This window comes from Scleropages formosus, chromosome 6 (assembly GCF_900964775.1).
Source record: "Scleropages formosus chromosome 6, fSclFor1.1, whole genome shotgun sequence".
Taxonomy (NCBI): Eukaryota; Metazoa; Chordata; class Actinopteri; order Osteoglossiformes; family Osteoglossidae; genus Scleropages; species Scleropages formosus.
The window spans coordinates 22,240,042-22,262,132 of NC_041811.1; the positions used below are offsets into that span (position 1 = coordinate 22,240,042).

Here is a 22,091-nt window from a genome sequence, read left to right on the forward strand (position 1 = left end):
CACAACACAGTTTAATCCAGAAGTACAAAACTCCCAGTCAGAATCAATAAACTCTTCAAACCAACCATCCATTGTCAACAACCACTTGTCCCGAGCGGGGTTGCGGTGAGCCAGAGCCATACCTGGCAACGCAGGCCACAAAGCTGAAGGGGGAGGGAACACACCCAGGATGGGATGGCAGTCCATTGCAAAGCACCACAAGCAGGGCCCGAACCCCAGACCCACCACTCAGTCGGCCCCATCTGAACCCGTTACGCTGCCACCACGCCCCCTTCTACCAACCAACCAATTACAGTCAAATTTATTTCAAAGCCCCCTTTCTTAGCAATTATACTGGAGAATGTTAAAATGCAAATTCAGATCATTAGCCTATTGTAGAGCCATTCATAATTGAAAAATATACATCAGAAGGATTTGCAAGAGAATGGAATCCACCACCAAACTAGACTACAGCATATTTCTGCTGCCAAAGACGCCAGCTACAGTGTCAGCTGCATGTTGTTCGTCAAGTATTCCAAGAGTAGGAATAAGGATGAGACATCCTTCCAGAGACATGGGCCTAAAAAAAACCACTTGGATAGCTGAACCCTGGACAAATACAGGCTGAAATGACATGTCATTCCCTTATAATCCTGCAGAACCCAGAGCAAGACAACAAGAATAAAGTGAGAAGAATGCTGAGCTGAGGAGTAAAAGTTTCACATTCCTAGAGCCAGCATCATTACGATAGTCCTTGACCCCAACCTTTTGTGGATGCTCTGCAATGATTCCCATCAATGCAGTACCATGCATGAGTTTTAAAGAGCTTATTGGGTATGCTGGGTACTGAAAAGTCACACTGGAGCTTCCTCCCAGACAGAGAACAATATGCAATAAACTCACACACACACATTGACCGAAACCAGTTGTCCCAAGTAGGGTCACGGCAAGCCAGAGCCAAACCCGGCAACAGAGGCCACAAGGGATGCCAGTCTGCCACAAGGAACCCCAAGCAGCACTCGAACCCCAGACCCACCAGAGAGAGTACACAGGCCAAACCCACCGCACTACCATGCCACGATATACTGGATGGTTTATATCATTAGTAAATTCTTTTTTACATCCCACCACAGAATACAACAAATTCAGCATTTTGAAGTAGCTATGCCACTCAGATGAGGTCTTCACAACCTGTAATATTATCTGCTAAGTCTGTATTTCACATTAGTGATGAACCATTCCTTGGTGCACTGATTGGGTTAGCAGAGTGACCTTTCCCTAATTCACAGGTTCTTGTTTCTCCAACCAGTTTGCTTCAAGGTTAAGCACTGTTGCAGGTACTTCTATTGGACTACTTTCTCCCTTTTTTGATGACCTGCCCTTCTTTGATATGGGAAAACTGGCTGCCACATCTCCTGAAGTGTAGGGGTGGTAGTGGTGGGAGCCATAAAACCTGAGGCAACATTGTCTTAAAAACTTTTCAAAACACATGAACATAACATTTCAGAGAGCATCGCAAAACAATGTGATTGTGAAAGTAACCACTCTAGCATTTCCCACAGCAGTAATGCGGACACTTTTTTTAAAACTATTTTCATTTATGTTTTCCTGTTTCAGGTTTTCAGCCATGATTTCTTCTACATGAATTGCTTTGTTACTGGAAAGTCCATGTGCATTTTAAAATGAATTTGGCCCTTGTCATCAAGCCAGGTTTTCAGCTTCTCTCCTGGTCATCAGTCATCCCATGTCTGGTTTCTGTTTGTTCATATTTCTCAGAACATCCTGCTGTTCAGGCTCCAACCACACTTTTAAGTTTGATTTTTTTAAATAGAGCATTTAGTATTGATGACTTACATTCAAAGGTTTCAAATCCTCATAGACAACTACATAACACGGAAAAAAGTCAATTACTCTGTCAGGGTTATCATTCGGCTGTGGTTAGTGCTCCTTCCAGCAAGAATGCATCTTCTACAGAGACAGATTCATACAACGATATAATTAAATGGGACAGAGAGAAACATTAAAACCTCAAGTTCATTTCACATTTGTAATGAAGAAACGCATATGCACTGTATTTAGATGCTGCTGCTTCTAAACACTGGTGACTTGACAGCATAGCCCAACAGAAAATTCTAAAATGAAGTAAAAAAGTTGTTTTAGTGTAGATAATGTGCTGTATGAACTGCCACACTGTAATGACATTCAGTGCATAAGTGGGAATTTTGATTTTAATTAGAACTCATTCTCATTTGTTTGAAAAATGTAGTTTGTCATTTGATGACATTATTCCTCTGCAGACAATAGCAACAACAATTCCAATGAATATTTTGGGCCTTACAATTTTTTTGCTTCCCATTTCCCATTTTGTCACATTATCGGTCTCTGTTCTTTGGTTAATAATTGATTTCCAAAAACAGGACCATTTTAAAATACATTAATTTGGTTTGTTTACACAACATGCAGTGACAGACTGCTAACAATGTCTTAAGCATTTAACTCCATTCAATAGCTGAATGTAGAGCCCCAATCATGCTGTAAACGTAACTTCATACTATTTCATAGGCACAAACTGTTATGATCATTGACAAAACAGATGCATTGTCAAATACTTTCTTCATTGTGCTGAAATATTTACTAATTTTTCCCTCATACTTCATGGGGTGTAGCATGCCTTAACTTCTTGCTCTAGTGATAAGCATAAGTATTATCCATCACTTCAAGAAATGGTGACTAGGTGTTGACTACCTCTGTGCGGGTTCAGAAAAACACAGTGTGCTGCAGCTCAAGGTGAATCACAACACTTTACCACATAACCTGATTATTGGAAGTTTTTTGCCACCCCTATTATGTATTTGTTTCAATAATAGAGCCTGTCACATACACTTATGGCTAATATTTGGAGAAGAACTTCAGTTTATTACATATGCATGTTTATGCTCTTATAACACTCTCGGTGTCAGAGCCATCAATGCAACAATTGCATTACATCTGGCTGATGTGTATGATTTATAATTCTGCATGATATGGCTTACTTTTTAATTTCAAGGGGACTTGAGGATAAGTAAACCTGCAGAAAAGTTACAACAACCTACAATGGTGCTTATATACACAAGCAGCTAAGAAGACTACAATGCAAGTCATGTAAAGCTGCAGTTAAAGGCAGAGGCTATGATGAAAAGTATTAACCCTATGATAACCTTCATCATTCTTCCCTTCCACAGACTGTTGTCTGCTGTGAAGACTAGCACAGATTTTTGAGATTAACTCAAATGGTGGTGCTCGTGTAGCTTCCTGTATGCCACGCATATCTATATGCCTATATTAGCTATTCTTACTTCGATCCATATCTGCTGATTCCAGCCACAGCTCTCAATTTTGGAAACAGTCTTTACAAGCTGAAGAAAGGCCAAGTTCAGAAATATCTTTGAGTGCAAATTAACAGCTCATCATTGCAGCGTTACAAAAAGTAGCACTTGCGCCTCAGCGTGGATGCAGGTTTGAGTTTGCATCATCTCCCAATGTTTGAGGGAATTCCTCTTCTAGATGTGTGGAAAAAGGCAATGTTCCTCCTTTACTGTGGAAACCATGTGAGTGGTCACCATGAATCTACTTTGACAGCAATCAATTAAAGCAATCAATTACATTGTATTTAGTGCAGAACATTACTAACTGCATGAAAAATGCTTACTGGTAATATCATAAAAGGAGCAAAACAGAACAACCATCTGCAAATATACAGCTAATTAAATTGTTAGCACTTGTTAACAATTTATAACAATTGTTATATTGTTACACATTGTTAGCGATTCCTTCTGGCTTGAAATCTGCACCTGCAGTACTTCAGTAATCCTGAAGAACATATGAAAGATTAATCATGTGTTTACTGCAATAGATTAGGGTTAGGGTTATCCAACATTCTTAGACAGATAGGTACTAGGTAGATAGATGGAGGTAGATAGATGGGCGGACAGACAGACAGATAGATCAGTGAAATATACTTATTTATTCATTTAGCTGACGCTTTTCTCAGTCAGTGCGAACCAACAACGTGAAGTACCCGCAATTATTTACAGTTTATGCAGCTTGGTCATTTTACTGGAGCAATGCACGAAATAAATGTTGTTATTTGACACAACGTACCAGGAAAAGGAGTTCCCGAAACAACCCGAGTGTGATCAGAATCAGAAGTGGTGTGAACGCACAGTGCGGAGTCGGGTTTCGCTCACTGTGACGCGCGCGCTGCGCGTTCCTTATTTTGCACCACAGCACCAGGCGCGCCGTGATAGGGGGAGGAGATAGCGGAGGACGGCGGAGGACGGCGGAGTTGGGGTTGGGGGGGGAGGCAGCTCCGGCACATAGGAAATAAACTGGTAGGCAGGCAAACCCACAGACCGCCAGCTCGTCTCCCCTGCCCTCGCGCGTTCTGGCTGCGGCCGCGGCGGCTCGCACTAACGGAAGCGCACTCGCGACGGAGGGGCAGAAAGAAACTGCGCCAGCCAGAGCGTGCAGAATAACAGCGTAAAAAAAAAAAAGGGGCACCGGCGGGGAAGTTCAGCGCTCCGCTGGAGCACAGGAATTTGCCTTTTGCTCCTTTGCTCATTCGATGATAAAGGCGTACGCGCGAAGAAGAAAGAGAATAACAACATAAGAAGCAGTGCACTTCGCCGCTCGGCTCAGCCTCGTGCGTCGCGCCCGTAAAAGTGGGACAGCGGAGAGGAGTCATTCTCACCTCACCACCTTCCTGGATCTTTTACTGCTCACCGACACGTTTCATTAAGTTTCCCCCACACAAATTTTATATTTTTATATGTATACATTCAGAATGACTATATTATGTGTGTGCAACATTTAGGTGACGAAGTATTTTCTTTTTCTTAAATTTAGACTGACTGAGTGGTTTTTTTTGAGTATGTACAAATATTTTCACATTTCTCTGACGACGTGTTAGAGATAAATTGCATATCTGAGGATATAATAATTTTAAAAATTCCGAGAGCGACGAAGCATTTCGCGTGTCTCACTCACCCGCCGGCGGTTGCTTTTTTTGGGGCTCGTTTTGTTCCGTCCCTTTTATCTACACAAGAAAGAGGAAGAAAAATGATGTTTGTCAATTGAGCTTCACCTCGCCCACGGGAAATATACAACGGAGGGATAATTACGAAACTAAGTGGATGAGAAGTGCTACAACAAGTACGTTTGAGATCAGCTCCTCCTCACCGGACCTGCTGCTGTCACATTCAGTAGAACTTAGTTGAGCATTTATTATTTATTTCTGTTTTATTATTTTTCCGTTTACCTAATCGTGGAATATTTTTTTTTTTTTTTCGTGAAGTGAAAGCCTTTTTCGTCTACAGGCGCTTTTTAAGGTTTCCTGGAGAATGGTATATGGGGAACCATGAACAGTGTTTCGGAACTCGAAGATGGACAGCGGAATAAAGCTCAGGTGAGCAACCCCCTGCCCCCAAGCCCCGCAGCCCCCCAGTCCCCCAGCAGGTGTTTCCCTCGCGCCACCTTTTGCGCACGTTCTGTCGTAGTTCGCGCTCGGGAGCTGTTCTCTGCGCGCGTGTACGGGGCATTTTCCCATTTGCCGTAAGAGCTGAACCACATTTCATTAAACGTTCCAGTCTGTGGTGTTTTGCGTGTGACGTAGGCGTTGTGTGCGTTTTTAACCCTGGTAAGCATCGTTTAGCCTCACCTTAGGCTAGGCTGGTAAAAAAAGGTTGTGAGATTCAGCGACACAACCTGTGTCCATTGGGTCACATGTGTCGGGGGGTGAAAGGTAATCAACTCTGCCAATTTACACGTGGAGATGACAGTCTCTCATTGGGCACAAGGTGGCGTAGTGGTTGGAGCTGTTCCCTTTGCACTTAGAGAGTGCGGGTTTGAATCCCCCCCGCCCCCGCTGTGGTACTTCTAAGCAATGCATTTATCCTGTTTCTTAACACTGCAAGTCATGCTGGAGAAAAGCATCAGACCTAAATGAATAAATGTAAATGCAAATTGAAGTTTGGTCATTAAAATTGAATGAGAGCTCATGTGCTGGTGGCCAGGATGGCTCCAGCAAGAGCTCCCGTCAGCCCTGCAGTATCAGGACCCGGGGACAAAGACCAGGCTGCTTTGCCTTGTGCTCAGTGGAGCCAAACTACACATAAGGCACAGATGTCCTCCTGGGCCATTTGGGTGCTACGCGAGGCTCCTTTCTCACTCTGTCTGCCCAACACCGCAGCTCGGGGTCTCACAGGTCTCACAGCTGTTACAAGGCTTCTTCTAGCCTCTGCTAATAAACCGACACATTTTCATCAGTTTGAGAGTGCTGTGGAGCATATGGGCCATAAGACCTTATATTACACCTGTGTTTAATTTGCACATTATTATTATTATTCTTATTATTATTATTATTATTATTGTTGTTGTTGTTGTGTATGTACTGTGCTTATATCTCAGCAGTGTGAGAGATAAGGCATTTCTCATGAAACCGATGAGCTCCTTAGCAGATGGTCTGAGATTCAGCCTCACTTAGGAGGGTCTTCATTGGAGGTAGAATGTTGAAAAAATATATGCAGCACATGATTGCAATTTATGTTTTTAATGAGGAGCTATTCGAGAAGGGGCCCTTAGGAACAGTCGCTCTTCTTTTAAGCTCGTGTTAATCAATAGACTGTTCCCCTGTGGAACATTGGAGTCCATGGATTGCTTAGGAGACTCTAGTGACTCACCTGTGTGGTTGACAAGAAGCATATGGTACGTGCAAGACACACAATACGTTTTCTGAGTCTGAATTTGGAGCACGTTTCATATTTTTTGCCTATTAAAAAGTGGCTTGCTATGCATCTCAGGTAGAATGCTCTTCCACTCATTTCCATGCAGGTACAGTCAAAGGTGTGATGTGAATAATATGAATTAGCCGTGTGACTGACTTAGTCTGGAGTCTGCCCTGCAGAATTAAATGTGAAATGTGCCATGCGATTGCATTCTTGTTACAGTCTATCGATGTCACCTGGTTTGTAGAGATAGTCTGTGTCTTTAACGTATGTTAAATATTGGTTTTGATGTTTTGGGATGTTCAGGACCACCAGCCTGTGATCCATACCTCTGGTGGAAAAAAAGTACATCAGAAAAAATCCCACTGTCAACATTCAAACATGCACAATATCTCTCTTTCTCTCTCTCTCTCTCTCTCTCTCTTACACACACACACACACACACACACACACACACACACACACACACACACACACACACACAGAGTGATATAGATGGTCTTGCTTTCCGAGCAGAGTGAACTAAAATAAATGCCTTCTTGCCTTAAGTAAGAACCAGGGAGACATGTATATAAAACTTCACACATTTTGCCTTTGCAGTCCCTGGTGCTTCTTGTTTGTTTGTTTGTCAGCATATTGGAGCTCAACAAAAATGTCAGCAGAGAACTCGCACAGCCTTCTGCGTTCTCTGTCACTGTGATGCGTTTTAAATATCACATAACACAAGGACTCCGCCGAGAACTGCACACTGCTTGTAGCTGTGTCTGTGGGAAGTGACATTAGCTTGGTTGATGGAAAAAATAGGCGCAGTACATGAGAAGACCTCTGTGATTTGAACTTGTTGGCGAAAGTTTGGGTTTTGCCTAGAAAGCCACTGAGCCGTTGTCTGAGTGTTGTGGAGAAGCAGACTGTCCCCTGACTCGGGACAGAGGCACTGTGGCTACTTGCACAAATAATAATCTCCCAGTAACTGTGTACCACTTTTGAGCACTAGAGGGCTCAGCTCCTTCCTTTTCCAGACTCTTCAGCTTTATTATAGGGGTATATTATAGGGGTGGTCACAGCATCTTATTAAATCAGAGGCTGTTCCGATAGATTTTTTTTGAAGAAGAAGATAGGTTAAATAAAATATATTTTATTTTTTTGTAAATAAACTGTATTAAATTTTGTCCCTTAATCATAATACAACTATCCATTCATCCATTTTCATTAACTGCCTGTTTTGTTCAGGGTCGTGGTGGTCCAGAGCTTTTCCCAGAATCCCTGGGTACATGGTGGGGGGGAAGGTAATTGTCTCAATGAAATATTTACTAAGATCAGTTAATAGTTCACGGCCACAGAACAGTTGACAGAATGCCTAGAAATATTCGTCTTGATTAGTTTAAATGCTAATTTCTACTGTTGGAGGTTGTGCATATGTTTACAGCATTGTTAATGTAACACATTAAATTTTCTTCTTCTATTTCTTCTTCTCTCAGTTAGACATATAAATAGGAATGTAGTCACACATTAGTAAAATATGTATAAACAGGCTGGCCACATTTAAAATAAGAAGAAGGAAAATGTTGGGGATAGTGCTTACTAGATAAAATCTGTTGTCTGAAAATGTAAAGTGATCTAAGGGAAGAGTGTGTGTTAAAGTGCTAATGGTACATGTAAAAGAAAAATGAAAACGCATAAATTACAGAGAGGAAATACTCTATGTAGAAAAGAGTTCTAAACAGATACTCGTTGCTGCTTAATGAGATTGAATAGTCATGTTCACGTTGTGTTTCTGCAATTCCTTCCTATAGGGTAGATTGTCTTTTAGTATGACTCTCACATCCAAAGTGTCGATGGCCACCCAGTGGTTTTATTAACATGAGGCAGATGTTTCTCCATATGCTATAGCCTTTCCAGTCACCAGATATGAACTCAGCTGTGCATTTTATGGTATTTTTGGCCAATTGCTGAGACAGTATTCCTGTTGTTGTTTTGTGCATGACAAGTTGATTGGAAGAACTGTGTCGTATCTGTTTTACAAAATTCCAGAAACCGATCGACTCTGTGCCACTCATGCACACTATGCGATTGATCTTAGTAAGTGCCTATATATTTTTAATGTTTACATTTTTGTCCATTCACTACAATTAATCATTTTAAATTTGGTGCAAATAATAATGAAAGAACGTTGATCCCATTTCTTGCAAAAATGTACAAGAGTCACAAATGATGTGACCTGACAGCTTAACAATGTTTGTGTTAGTGTCTGAGCAAAGTATTTTGGACATTCTTGGAATTGTGGTTGTATGTTTGAAATTGTGCTTATTATCAATTTGAAGTGGGGGATGTGGTGGCACAGCGGCTTTTGCCGGTGCCCGCTGTGTGGGGGGGGACTGTTGTTCGAGTTCTGCTTGGGGTGCCTTGCACCGGACTGGCATTCCATCCTGGGTGTGTCCTCTCCCCCTCCAGCCCTGCGCCCTTTGTTAGGCTTCGGCTCACCTGCGGGATGAGCGGCTGTTGACATTGGTTGGTTGGTTGGTTAAATTCGAAGACAGAGATGTCTGCTATTCACTGTGGTTTAGTGTCAAATGAGCAAATTTCAGTCTGCACAACCAAATTCTTAAAACGAGTTAGCCATTGTGTGCATTTCTTGCTAAGGGCTGGCAGTAGTTTACAGTCCAAGCAGGGCTGCAATTTGAGAGGCATAGATGAGTGATGCTGGTAAATGTACACATTCTTTGCCGAGTACTGGCCAAGTTCAAGAACTGATTATAAGTCTCACGTGCTGAAACTAACAATCTCTAAAAATCCTTATGTTGGTGCTTGGTGCTGGGAGACTGACAGGTCTGTTAGGCATTACAATAGATGTTTCTTACAGAGGCTAGTCTTATAAATCTAATAATCTAATAAATCTAATGAACCTGCTGAGGTGAAAGTCAGCAGGCCCTGGAACCATGCCTGGAGTACTCTGTGGTTCACTGAATCTCTGATTTCTCAAAGGGTTGTTGGAATAATGCTGAATTCATTATTATTCTCACCCAGTAGCACACAACCTCTGTGGCTGGCATGACTATCTCTCCTTCTTTGACACTGATATTAAATGAAAATTTTGAAGCACTGGTAATCATAAACCACAGTATGTGTACAACATCCTTCTTGAAAAATACAAGGGGAGAGTCTTATTGGTTTCAGTTCTTGATCATTTTAGTTTTGTATTTGGTACTCTGGCAATGCTTGGCGTAGGCGCGCGTTGGAGATGGGGGGGCGGGGTGATAAAAATGACCCCTGTTGTTATGACTACATTTTGAAAGCAATTTTGATTGTCAATAATAATAAAAAAAACTATTTAATATGTTGACAACAGTGGACAGCAGCTCTGGGAACATTCTGAGTTGCATAAAGTTCAGTTGTACAAATACGTAGGTGTAACTGGAGTATGGATTATGTATGTAAAGAACTGTATTTTGCAATCAGTAAATGTTAAGGAAACGGTGATGTGTTTCTCCGTTTAAAATCTAATGATATATAATTATCCAAACAGGCCAACCTCACCATTAATAGCAGGTTACTGAAAGCAATGAAATATTTGTTTTTATGTTAAGCTTTTTCTTTAGCTTCTCTTTCATTTCCTCTTGAGCTGGCATACATTCCAACATTTAAATCTGTGTATTAAATGGATTAGAGCCCTAGGAAGCTGAATACAGGTGAACTTTGTGTAAATAATAACTTTGTCTCAAAATGCTCTCAGGCCTTGAGCATAGTGTAGCTGCTCAATGATAGGAACAAACCAAGCCTTCTGGAGTACTGCACTTGCATTCCAATGAGTAGGAAAGTCAATTCACTATCAGATGCTGAAGATAATGTTTATTATATTTATCCAACCACAGGTAGTATTTTCATTTGCAGGTTACGTAACAAATGGATATGTGAACATAACAAGTCACCAAACTTCATTATGTCACATTCTTTTCAAACTCTTAATTTCAAGCATTTTAGTTATAGAACATCTAAAGCTGTTGGTAGCATAGTGGCTAGAGCTTCTCCTTTTGGACCCTGAAGTTGCAGGTTTGAATCTCACATTTAGCTGTAGTACCCTTAAGCAAGGAACTTGCTCTAACTTCCTCCACTAAAATCACCTAGCTTTTTCAATAGATAAATCACTGTAGGTAGCTTAACATTGTAAGATGAGAAAAGCATCATCTAAATTAATAAATTTAAAGCAGTTAGCAAGGGATGGCCGTGGGACTACTACAGCTCCTTCTTCTCTGATGTTCTGGCCTCTGCCATCAACCTTCTCTAGCTGATTCAGAATGCTGCAGCATCACTGTGCCCTATAGCTTCCAGTCTGTAGTTCTATGCTGGTTATGTCCTACAAGACAGTCAAAGGGTCTGCACCCTGATACCTACATGACCAGATCTACCCTGCAAGACAACTATGCCCCTCCACCTCTGGTGCCACATCAAAAGTATATAGGCTCTCAGTTTTGGTTTTGATGTGGTGTGATGAGTCCTCCCTCAAAACTGCTGAATCCCTTTCATCATTTAAGAACGGTTTCAAAGCACATGTCTTTAACACTCACTTTTCTAGTGATCACCAGCTCCAAAATTTGCATCACACCATCTCTAATGATGACTGAAATGATTTCGGCAGCTGTTTGTGTAATGTGCACTAGCAAAAACTATGGTATTGGACAATTGGACCAAAATACAATACAATAACTGTGTTTGAACAGTTGTATGTCTACATTTGAAGGCCTTTGCCTGTTGTGAGAGGTGTTTTTGTTTTCTGAGTTTTGGGCTGCTTTGGAAAAAAGTATCTGCCAAATGAATAAATGTAAATGTATCTTAAGGGCATTATAATCTCGCAGTTGTTGTTTTTGGTTTGTTAAGATAGCTAATAAAAACCATAACTCGGAACTCCGTCCTGTGCTGTCTGATCACTGGTGTGTCACAATCTAGTTACACTTAGTGCTTCCAAATTAAAATCCACTGAAACATAGCGCTCCAGAAGGAAAAAAAGGCCTCAAGCTTTCTATGCAAATTCCGTTCCAATACGAGCTGTTCCACGTACCTCCTGATTTTCTGCTTGAATCAACTGCGTGCACGAAGACCCGATGGGGACTTGGTGAGTTACGATGGAGCATGAGTGATGCTATGTCTACTCTGGCCGGTACACGATGAGAATAACACTGCCTCTCTCTGCAATAGTTGTCATGGAAAAGGGCATGCTTGAGCCGCTCACATCTCACAGTCAATATCAGCCAGTACTTAAATTGTGTCCAGCAGGTCAAACTGTGACTTATCTGTCAATAGGTGCTTCTCATTCAAGCGTTTGACCTGCCACATGCCAGTTTGCTGTCTGTCTCCACATTCACTGCTCTGGAGCTTTTCAATACTTGCGGTTCTATTAGTATGGATGCAGTGTCTGAAGCAGAGCTCAGAGATCTAAATAACTAGGGTTGAAAGGAGAGCATTGACGTTACGCTTTGATGTATGGAATTTTACTTGGAATTACTGTGCTATATCTTTCAGACTCAGGTGCACTTTGGTGTCTTCTACAGCTTGAGGAAAAAACTAATTAAGGGTTTATTTCAAATTACACATGTGGGTTTTGGATGTCGAAGAGTGTTGTGTCAAAAGCTGAAGGGACCCTGCTGCAGTGCTACTATAATTCTACACCCCTGCGTGTAAGAATGTACCTGCTGGAAAAACTAACAGCAAATGAAAAGTAAATTGCAGGCCAACTAAAGGAAGAAAATTAATATGACTCAGCATCAATTTTTGATGTCACATGGGAATAACAAAAATGAGATACTGTACGTTCAGAAGAATGTAACTAACATCTACATGGAACTAAAGATGAAAAAATTGTTTTATTGCCCTATTAATGCATTAGGATATTTATTCTACACAGCAGTTTGCTCACTCTCATTATCATTCATAACAGAACATTTGAAGAGAACCATTTGTCATCATTCAAATCCTGAGCTATAAGAAATGCTTTTAATGAACTCAACAAGAATGCAAACCTCTTGAATAATTGAGAATTCAATTTGAGATTAGTTTCCCATGAAGACTGCTAACTAAAAACCTATTGCAACCTATTTGGTTACATGTTCCCTTTACAAAAATGACTAAATATAAAGACCTGTGTTATCAGGGATGCAAAATGCCAGTTTTCTCATTTAGACTTTCTTTTGATCATGGTTTTTAGTGACTTGCACTCTTTAGGTATCATTATTTGGGTTCAAAAGTGCTCTGTTTGTGAGCCTCTTATATTTTGAATATTAATTTGTTCCCATTCATTACGAGGAAAAGATAATGCCATAATAATTAAGTTTGGTGTTTCATGGTTTACAATTTTAATTGACTTGGTGGGTTGTATTGAGATCTCTATTCTGTATTCTGTGCCATTATTGATGTCTGGAAGGAGTCTAATAAATGAATACATTTATGAACATAACACACAGTACTGAGGGTTTACTATAACACTCTATATGGCTAAGAATTCTGAGCAGCAGATTATAGCAAAAATAATTCAGCAATGTTCATTAACCAGTTTTGAATGTCAGAGTGGTGGCAGTCCAGAGCCTATACTGGAATCACTGGATGCAAGGCTGGGGAGGTATAGCCTGGAGAGGACACCAGTCCATCACAAGCTAGACATGCATACACCTATTCACACAGTACAGGCAATTTAGTTTTCTAACTTCACCTGAACTGCTTGTCTTTGGGCTGTAGGAAGAAACCAGAGCAGCTGAAGGAACCTCATGGAGAACATTCAAAGCAAACACACATTGAGCCAGTTTCAAAACTATGCCTGAACAGTGTAGGTGCAGTGAGGTGGCAGCACGACCCGCTGGGCCACTGTGCTGCCGTAGCAAAGAAACAAGTTATTTTAAAATTTTCAAAGTGACCTATCATTGAACTGCTCTTGTATGCTCTTCATCTGAGGAGTGTCTGAACTCAGTGATGTGCATCTCAACTTGCTGTAAAACGAACTGTGTGCTCCATTCTGTGAAAGGCTCAAGGTTCTCTCTGAGGAACTGCTCATTAAAAACAGATGGTGCGTCCAGCAAGTCTAACATCTGTTTGCGGCTGTGATTAACCATGAAGTTATTGTACATGTCTATTTAAGCTATATTGAAATGCAATGTTACAATGCAGAGGCACCTGTTAGTTTAACACCAATTAGATCACCCTCAGACCTCAGAAATCACAGGGAGGTGATTTGCTTTGTAAAACTGACATTCAGTTTGAACAGATAACACTTTCTGTGTGCTTACCTAGTACACAATAATGGACAATTAGTACCTTATACCCTTAAGACAGGAGACGATAAGCATCGAGGAAGAAGTACTGTATATATTTTTATTTCAATATATTTCATAAAAGCACTTTAAAGCATTAATCTCTCATCATGTATAAAACTTACAAGAAGCTAAGGTCTAACATACTTTGTTATATTCACTAATACATAATTTATAAAAACATAAAGTCCACCTTGCTCAGCATCATATTTCACTGTAGCTTGGGAAAATAATTCACAGTGACTCCTTTCGGATAAATCTAGGAGCTTAAGAAAAGAGTCTCAAAGCTTAAATGTATTTTGAAAGGCAAACTTTCATCAATGGAAACGCAAAAATGAATCAGACATATCAGGAGGGCACACATCCAATCTCAAGAAAGGTGGCAGATGCCGTTGCCACTTGTGAAAAATGCCCAGCCATTGTCTGCTCCCTTTAGCAGTCAGCAGGAGGGGAGGAAGGTCTAATGCTGAGGGGCACTTTGTCCTCCTGTTTATTTGCCAATCACTGTTGTCATGGAAAGGAAAAGCCTGAAAAAACAGCGTGTGTTCTAATGGGGAGAATAAAATCCTCGTTCTGACCTGCTTGTTGGGGCTTTCTTGTACACAGAGGCAGCTGGACTTGATTGCCGTTTTGGAGCAAATGGGCCACTTTTCCTGCGAGACTGTTGGCAGCACAGCATGAGCTCCTGTTGGTTTATCCAAGCCTTTTGTTACCCTGCTCAGAATGAGAACTTCATAGCATCGAGGCGAACGTAAATTGAATATGGAAATAAGAGCTCTGGCTTCCTTACTGGTCACTGCGCTTTTTGTGTGACACTCTTCACCACCGATGTAATTGCTTCTGAAAGAGATGTGTTGAAGAGTTCGCCAGTTATAAATGGATCTGCTTCTGCTGTGAGGATGGCGGGTCGTAAGGGGGTTGCCTTACTGTTTTGGCTGCTGTCTGTTTTCTTTGCACATGTAAATTCAGCAAGGCATAAGGTGGAAGTATGCCTGAAAGGCACAAAGTACAACTATCTTTGAGCAGTTACATTTTTTAGTTGTTTTATATTGCAAAGCAGGGAAATTACTGTTATTCTGTCAATGTTTTCCATGACGATTGAGGTCTTTTGTGCCTTTTCTACCCAGAGACTGCACTCCTTCCAGGTCTTTGTGCTATAGACTTGTGTTATTGCAAACATAATGAGATAACCAGGGACTGTTTGGGGAGGGGATAAGCTTTCACTCACTGCTGAATATTTGCCAAAATCTGCATTGTTTATCCATTAAATCTTTACACAAATAAACAACAACTTCACACGTACTGTTGCTGGCTGCTAATACTGCTGAAAAGTTGCAGAAATGTCACGTCACACACTTCAGCGACTAGCTTATTCCACCATTGCTAGTTTTTTTTTTTTTTTTTTTTTTCTTTTTTACTGTGTTGGGTTTTTGACAGACACAAGTGGATTTGTCAAAATGTGAGAAAGGCATCGTAAGTAGAAACCGATAATGCTCATGGCACAAAATACAAAAATATATGAGCTTTGGAGGTGCTTTTTAACTGATGGTAGCCTGTAAAATCCACTGTGTGTATTTTCAATTGAATTATGTAACTGAATTATGCAAAACGGCTTCATGAATACTGTTGTGTAAGAACATCCTGGTGGAGGTGCTTTTGATACTGGGCTGGTGGACACATAGCATTACTTTTAAAAATGTCATGTAAGCCTGTTAATGCACTCTTTACAGCGGTGCTCTGGGAGTTTAGCTGCCATGCCAGAAACTCACAGGTGGTTAATGAACATATTTATTAAACATGAAAAATGTCTTTTACCAGATGGAATGTGAGTCCTGCTGAGGAAATGGTGGAGGGCGCAGTGGTGTGATTCCTCCTTCTTCAGATGATCAGCTGTAAAGCTTCTCTTAGCCTGGAAAGAAATTTGGGACTTTAACTGGTTTTTGAGAAGGCTGTGGATCTTTAGCTGTTTGTAAAATACTTTGAAGACAGAGACATTTTTGCATTTATTCATAACATAACCCTCCGAAGGGATGAGTTAAACATTTTACTACATAAAAATAATCTTTAATAATATAAGTTTTTTTTTTTTTAAATTACATACGTTCTACTTCCTGCTTTACCTTCAGTCCACCAAGACTCCTCAAAAGAGCTCTTTAAATTTGGATCAAATTGGTAGCGCAGTACTGTAAAGACTTTTACTTAATGTCAAATGCCATTTGTGTTGTCTTTACTCAAGCATGATAACTGCTGCCTCTGATTTATACATATATAAATCCAAAGCAACACACACTAGAGTCCCACAGTGGGTACAACACCCAGTGGGTCCCTTACTTTTGAACTGTTGAGCAGTGAAGTTTCACCATTACAAACTTTTTTGACATTCTTTTGTGTTTTTCTCAAAAGAGAGCTAGAATACCAACTGGAATCATGCACCAAAGCTTCACCTAATGCACCAACACTGACTGTGAATAGTAAGGACTGCCTTGAATATTTCAAAAGAGTGGAGAACCAAAGAGAAGGTGAATAAGCTATAGATGATCCTATGGCAAGTTTACACTCCACACTTGAAAAAATTCCTCATATCTTTTAAACACACAGACATTTAGGTTCATGTATCAGAGCTGCTTTTGATATCCTATATTCAAAATCACTTTTACACATATCTCCTTTTAATATCCCTCTCCTTCTCAGCATTCGTGCTGCTATAATACGATTACAATATTCTTACTATTGTTGTAAAACAGCTCCTAAGTTGTGGATTCAGATGAGGCTCTGTCTATGTTGACATATTCCGCCTGCGTTTGCCTGGGTTTCCTCCAGTTGCTCCAGGATCCTTTAAGAAGTGTTTAAATTTAACTGGTGGCTCCAAGTTGCCCATAGTGTGTATATGAGTCTGTGTCTGTGTCACTGTCTTACATTGCTCTGCTCTATGACCGGTTGAATGATAATAGGGAGTTAATACACTCGATCTAGCCCTTTCAAGAGAAGTGTATTTTGAATTTAAATATCTGTTCTTCAAAAGTGTGTTTCGTAAGTATGATTAAGTATGTGACGCTTATTATGCAGATTTTTGGCTACAAATTACATTTGCTTGTTACTCTCAATTCTTGTAAAAGGTCCCTTTGTTGTACAAGGGTTACTTGTATTAAATCTGCCCCTGGGTTACAGAATACAACTGAAGAGCCAAGAGGCCTTATGGAAAACAAATATCTCTAACCAAGGATGCTGTAAGCAACCCAAAATGCTTTTGTTAGTATGATAGTAGGAAACAGGAATGAAAAAGGCACTTGGAGGGCTGTGGTGTAATGAAGCCATGCATGTTTTAGGTTGAAAATATGACTGATGCACTCAAAATGATGTTGTTTGCAACTCATCCAACAAGGAGATCACACATGTCCATTCTGTATTAGAAAAAACCCAGGCAGTCCATGGGGAATAAGAAACAAGCGAGTGGGATGCACTGACAGTGCTACACAAAAATCTCAATACCAATATATCAGCAGTTCCTGACAATGTATCCCAGAGTTCTCTGGGGAAAGGGTTTATAAACCTGTAAAAAATCTTTAGGCAGCTAAGGCTGGTAAGATCTATGAAAAATGAAAGCAAAACAGTGTTATTTCTGTCTATTAGACATGGGATGTTTTGATCCAAGAAACTGTAGGTCACTTTAGTGTTGGATGTTATTTTAAACACTATAAACACCTAGTACAAGACTGAGGTTTGAATTTTTCCTGGGGAGATACACACACAAACGTATATCAAATTTTGTAAGGTGATCAAAAGTGCTTTTGGAAAAGCCTTGCAGAAGAGTTGAGTCAAATCTGCTGCACAATATTATATATTTGGAGGTTCAAAAGGCTCCTGATGAAGTACTACAGAAATGAGTCATTATTAAGCTGACACCAGTAGGAGTTCCTGGTAAGTGGAGTCAGTACTGGCTTCAGTGCAAAACCCGGAGAATAAGAGGCAGACATCTGCACTGGGTGATACAGATAGCATTACCTCAAGTAGATCAGTGTTGTTAGCAATGTGTTTTGTTATCAACTGTACTTAAACATGGATAGGATATACATACTAACAATCAGAAGAAGTCAATCAGGCTATCGTAGAAAAATAATGGTGGAAAATTTAGTTTTCTCCTAAATGGGTTCACAACAGGCTAGTGAAACTAAATGCCTCTAAATGTAAAGCTATGGATAAAACTGGGATATAGTTTTAACTGGAAGATAACACTGGAGAACTGGTAGCTTGGAAATATTAGGTGTTCTTTGCTTTTGATAGGATCTTGACATAAAATACAGGCATTAAAGGCCAGTGGTGTACAAATGAGTGAATGCTGAATTATTTTCCTTCAGTACTCCAGTTAAAGCAGAATTACAGCCTAGTTTCTGCACTGTGAATAGGTCTTAAAAAGAGAGACAGATATGTAACAGAATACAGTGTATACTGTGTGCTTAAGTTAACAGTGAAGTAATATTAGAATTTAATTGAGGTGTCTTTTATACTTATTGATTTGTATTGTGATGATTGCTCTTACTTTAGAAGTTATAGTGAAAATAACACTGTTGTAATACTGTAAAAATACTTTAAAGTATGGATGCTACTCTTCCATGACAAATGCTTGGAACTTTCAGTATAAATTACCATGGTAATTGTTTTAATTCTGTCAGTGTTTTAATTTTGCATTGTGAATGCATATGCAAGGACCTGGTAGAAAAGAAAAGTGCAGTTTACAGTCCAATAAAGTGTGTCATAAGCAGGTTTTCCCTTTCTTCGAAATGGCATGTGTGACAATTAATTTACCACCTCTCTCATGCATTTAAATGTAATGCCACCATGTTTAAGACATTGTGACAATTGCAGCATGTTCAAGATCCTTAATGTTGCTATTCAGCATAAGAAGGCTAATATGCAGAAACTTAATATGTTGTATGACAAAGTAAATATTATTTTGCTATATTTTTTTGTAGTCCAATACAATAGTTTTTCTGATAGTAACATTAGACAGAGCTATTTAAACTAGAAAAAAGTAGCATAGTTCAGCATTACATTCAAAATTTATTTTGTATTCTCTTTCACTACACGGCTGAAATTTTTTTAGTCATCAGGATCTAAAATTTCATCAGCTGCAAGCAATGCAAAAATTTTACATCATTGTCATAGATTACACAACACTGGTGTCAGTCTATGCAGTTGATTGTGAACTTTCCACTTTGTTTAACAGTGCAAAATTCCATTGTCAGTACATGGAACATATTCTTATTAGATGTCTAACTTGCAGATTTCCTGAAAACCTAAACAGGAATTGTTTAACTAAAAATATGTTTGCTGAAAGGAGAAACAGCGTGATATTTGACTTGGTAAGTTTATTGTTAGCATCTGTCTACAAAAATAAAACCAAGGCATTACAAAGAAACAATGGTGTTTCTTGGGAAATTATTACTTGCAGCTTTTTATTTCATGGTATTTATTTTTTTTTAATTTCCATTCTCAGGCTACATTCTTTTTCTTTTCTTTTCAGCTGAAACTGAAATGCATTTGCCTCTTAGTTTCTGTTTTAATGCTATTTTTCTGCCCTTGTTATCTATCATCATGTATCTTTGGTTTGAAAAAAAATGAGGAAGAAAACATAACCCTTTGAAAAAATTCAAGTCTTTGGAAAGCTCATGATATGCTTACAAGTGCTATTATAATATTTCTCATGTAAAGTTAAAGTTCACAAGTTAAAATTAAAGGTCAGATTGATTTCTGTACTACTGTAACTTCATGGTAGTTTCCATCATTTTTTGAGATTTTCCTTCTTTTTTAAGATCTTATTTAATGCCTTGGAATTTAATAAATCTGCATTTCATGATATTACGTTCAGCCATGTTGAAATGTTTGTAGTACGCTCATTAAAGCGACATTGTTAATGCCGTTATATTTTTTCCCCATCTTAAAAGTGACTGCATAATTATCAACAGTTCTGAATTCAGTTAGTATTGTAATTACTTAAGGTCACACAAAATACATATATGAGAAAACACATGACCATATGATATGGTGTTATTGTGTATTCCATCTGAAGTCTCAGTCTTAATGACCTTTTAGATCTGAGGAAGCATGTTGAGTACATTCTGTTGATTTTTTCATCAATGAATTCTTATTTTTAAAAGAAGAACAGTAAAATGTTCATAATTATTACACTATTAGATGTAAGACTAGAAATATAAGGGATCATTATTAATTGTCTCCATAATTAATGGAGACAGATACACGATAATTCTGTATGGAAAGAGTTGTATTTTCTCCAATACGGAGCTGCATTTTAAAATAGGTGCTGGTGAGCTGAGACAGCCTAACCATCATCTGCGTCTGTGTGATGCCAGCACTTGCTTGACAAGGCCTGACAAGGCTGAGGACAGTGTACTAACTCAGTATGCCACTGATGCAAGTTGCCATGTTTTTGTCATGTTTTTTGCCTTCCCTTCTCAGCCTCCCTTCTCAAACTTTCTCGTGCTGTTAGCTCTCCAGAGCTCAGTGGAAACACTTTCAGTGAAGTCTCACATTCAGACGCAAATGTAAACCGGGGAAGGACTTTGAGTGAACATTTGTCATTGAGGTTTGACTATCGACATTAGTATTTGTGACCACAGTCTGTTCCTTTTGCACTACAATCTTTATTATCCTTCTTTCTTTATTCTGAATTGTTTACTTTTCAGACTGTGATATTAGAGATTTACTTTCAGAACAGTACTTTAAACAGCTAAGTAGCTTGGTAATGGTATCCTAAATAAAATAAAATTTTTTGAGTTCTTATTATTACTTATTGGTTTTCTTTGTGTTGGCTTTACTTATGAAAAATCTTCTGTCTTTTATCTCGTAATAAAGGATTCTCACAGGATCATCTTTAATTCTGATACAACGTTGTTCACGTGGGCTGCCTGGCAAATCTCATGGAAGAAGCATAAAACGTTCTGCCCCACTTTGAAAAACAGATCAGTGTAGGTCAAAAAGATGAAATGCATCTTCTAGGTCATTTTGAGAGACCTGCCCTGAGACATGATGAGGCAAAAACAGAAAGACAATAAATTAGTTCTTGTTCTTGTTTCATAATCCCATCCCATCAAACAACAACAATAATAATAGTTTAATGTGATCCATTCAAATGCACAATAATCCAAGTAATAAAATTATGCTGTGATACAAGGCATTAAAACCGCATAATTTACTTTGACAGACGAAAAGCCATTGATAGAATTTTTCTTCTCAGCAGATTTGTCACATGCCAGCCAAGATCACATACTGTCAAGACAATGGATGTGTGTGATGGAAACATTATTAGCTGCCAACAAGCTAATTAGGCTTTGTACACTGATTACTACACCATTATCAACAATTACAGTCTGTTTGAATGTTGCACATCATGTACAACATCTCTTCTGGCATTTCAGCAACAAATAATAAACAGAAATAATTACTGAATTTCTATCTCAGAAGTGTTTATGACAAGCACTACCAACACTAATGCTCAAATCCATGCCAAACACTCCAAGCTGTTAACTACAACCAAGATATCCTGCTGACTTTCAAATTAAGTGATAAAACACTGCAAACCATGTCTAACATACTTGCAATAACTAGTGGACCACAAAATTTTCATAAACATCAAGCTTATCAAAAGGTAGCATTACTGCAAATAATGTTGCACTACTTGCTTTCAGTCTCCATAGCAACATAAGGTAGAGAAATCAGTCACTTCTGCTGACAAATGGTAGATTAAGCGCTTCTAAATCTATAGAAGTCAGACTTAGATTTTTATTACAATCTTCCCCAACTTTACAAAAATAATGTGCCACTGAAAAACCCTTTTGAAAACAGAGACCTAGAGAAAGGAGCACACACACACACACACACACACACACACACACACACACACACACACACACACACACACACACTTTAGTTACATATACCCTGTATTTACACCATATTCTTCAAACCCTTTACTACTTTACTATTCATTATGCTTGTATAATACTGAATGTCATGGTCAAAGTATTTTTAACTGATGTGTTCA

At 39.2% G+C, this 22,091-nt stretch overlaps 1 protein-coding gene across 1 annotated transcript in view; it reads left to right on the plus strand.

Moving 5' to 3' along the window:
* The first annotated feature begins 5,101 nt into the window (after nt 1-5,101).
* fibcd1b (fibrinogen C domain containing 1b) overlaps nt 5,102-22,091 on the plus strand; it is a 119,141-nt gene continuing 102,151 nt past the window's right edge. The window contains exons 1-2 of the mRNA XM_029252989.1: nt 5,102-5,169; nt 5,334-5,422. Of these exons, the coding sequence (XP_029108822.1) occupies nt 5,375-5,422 (48 nt within the window). The 5' untranslated portion in view covers nt 5,102-5,169; nt 5,334-5,374. The remainder of the gene's footprint in view (nt 5,170-5,333; nt 5,423-22,091) is intronic.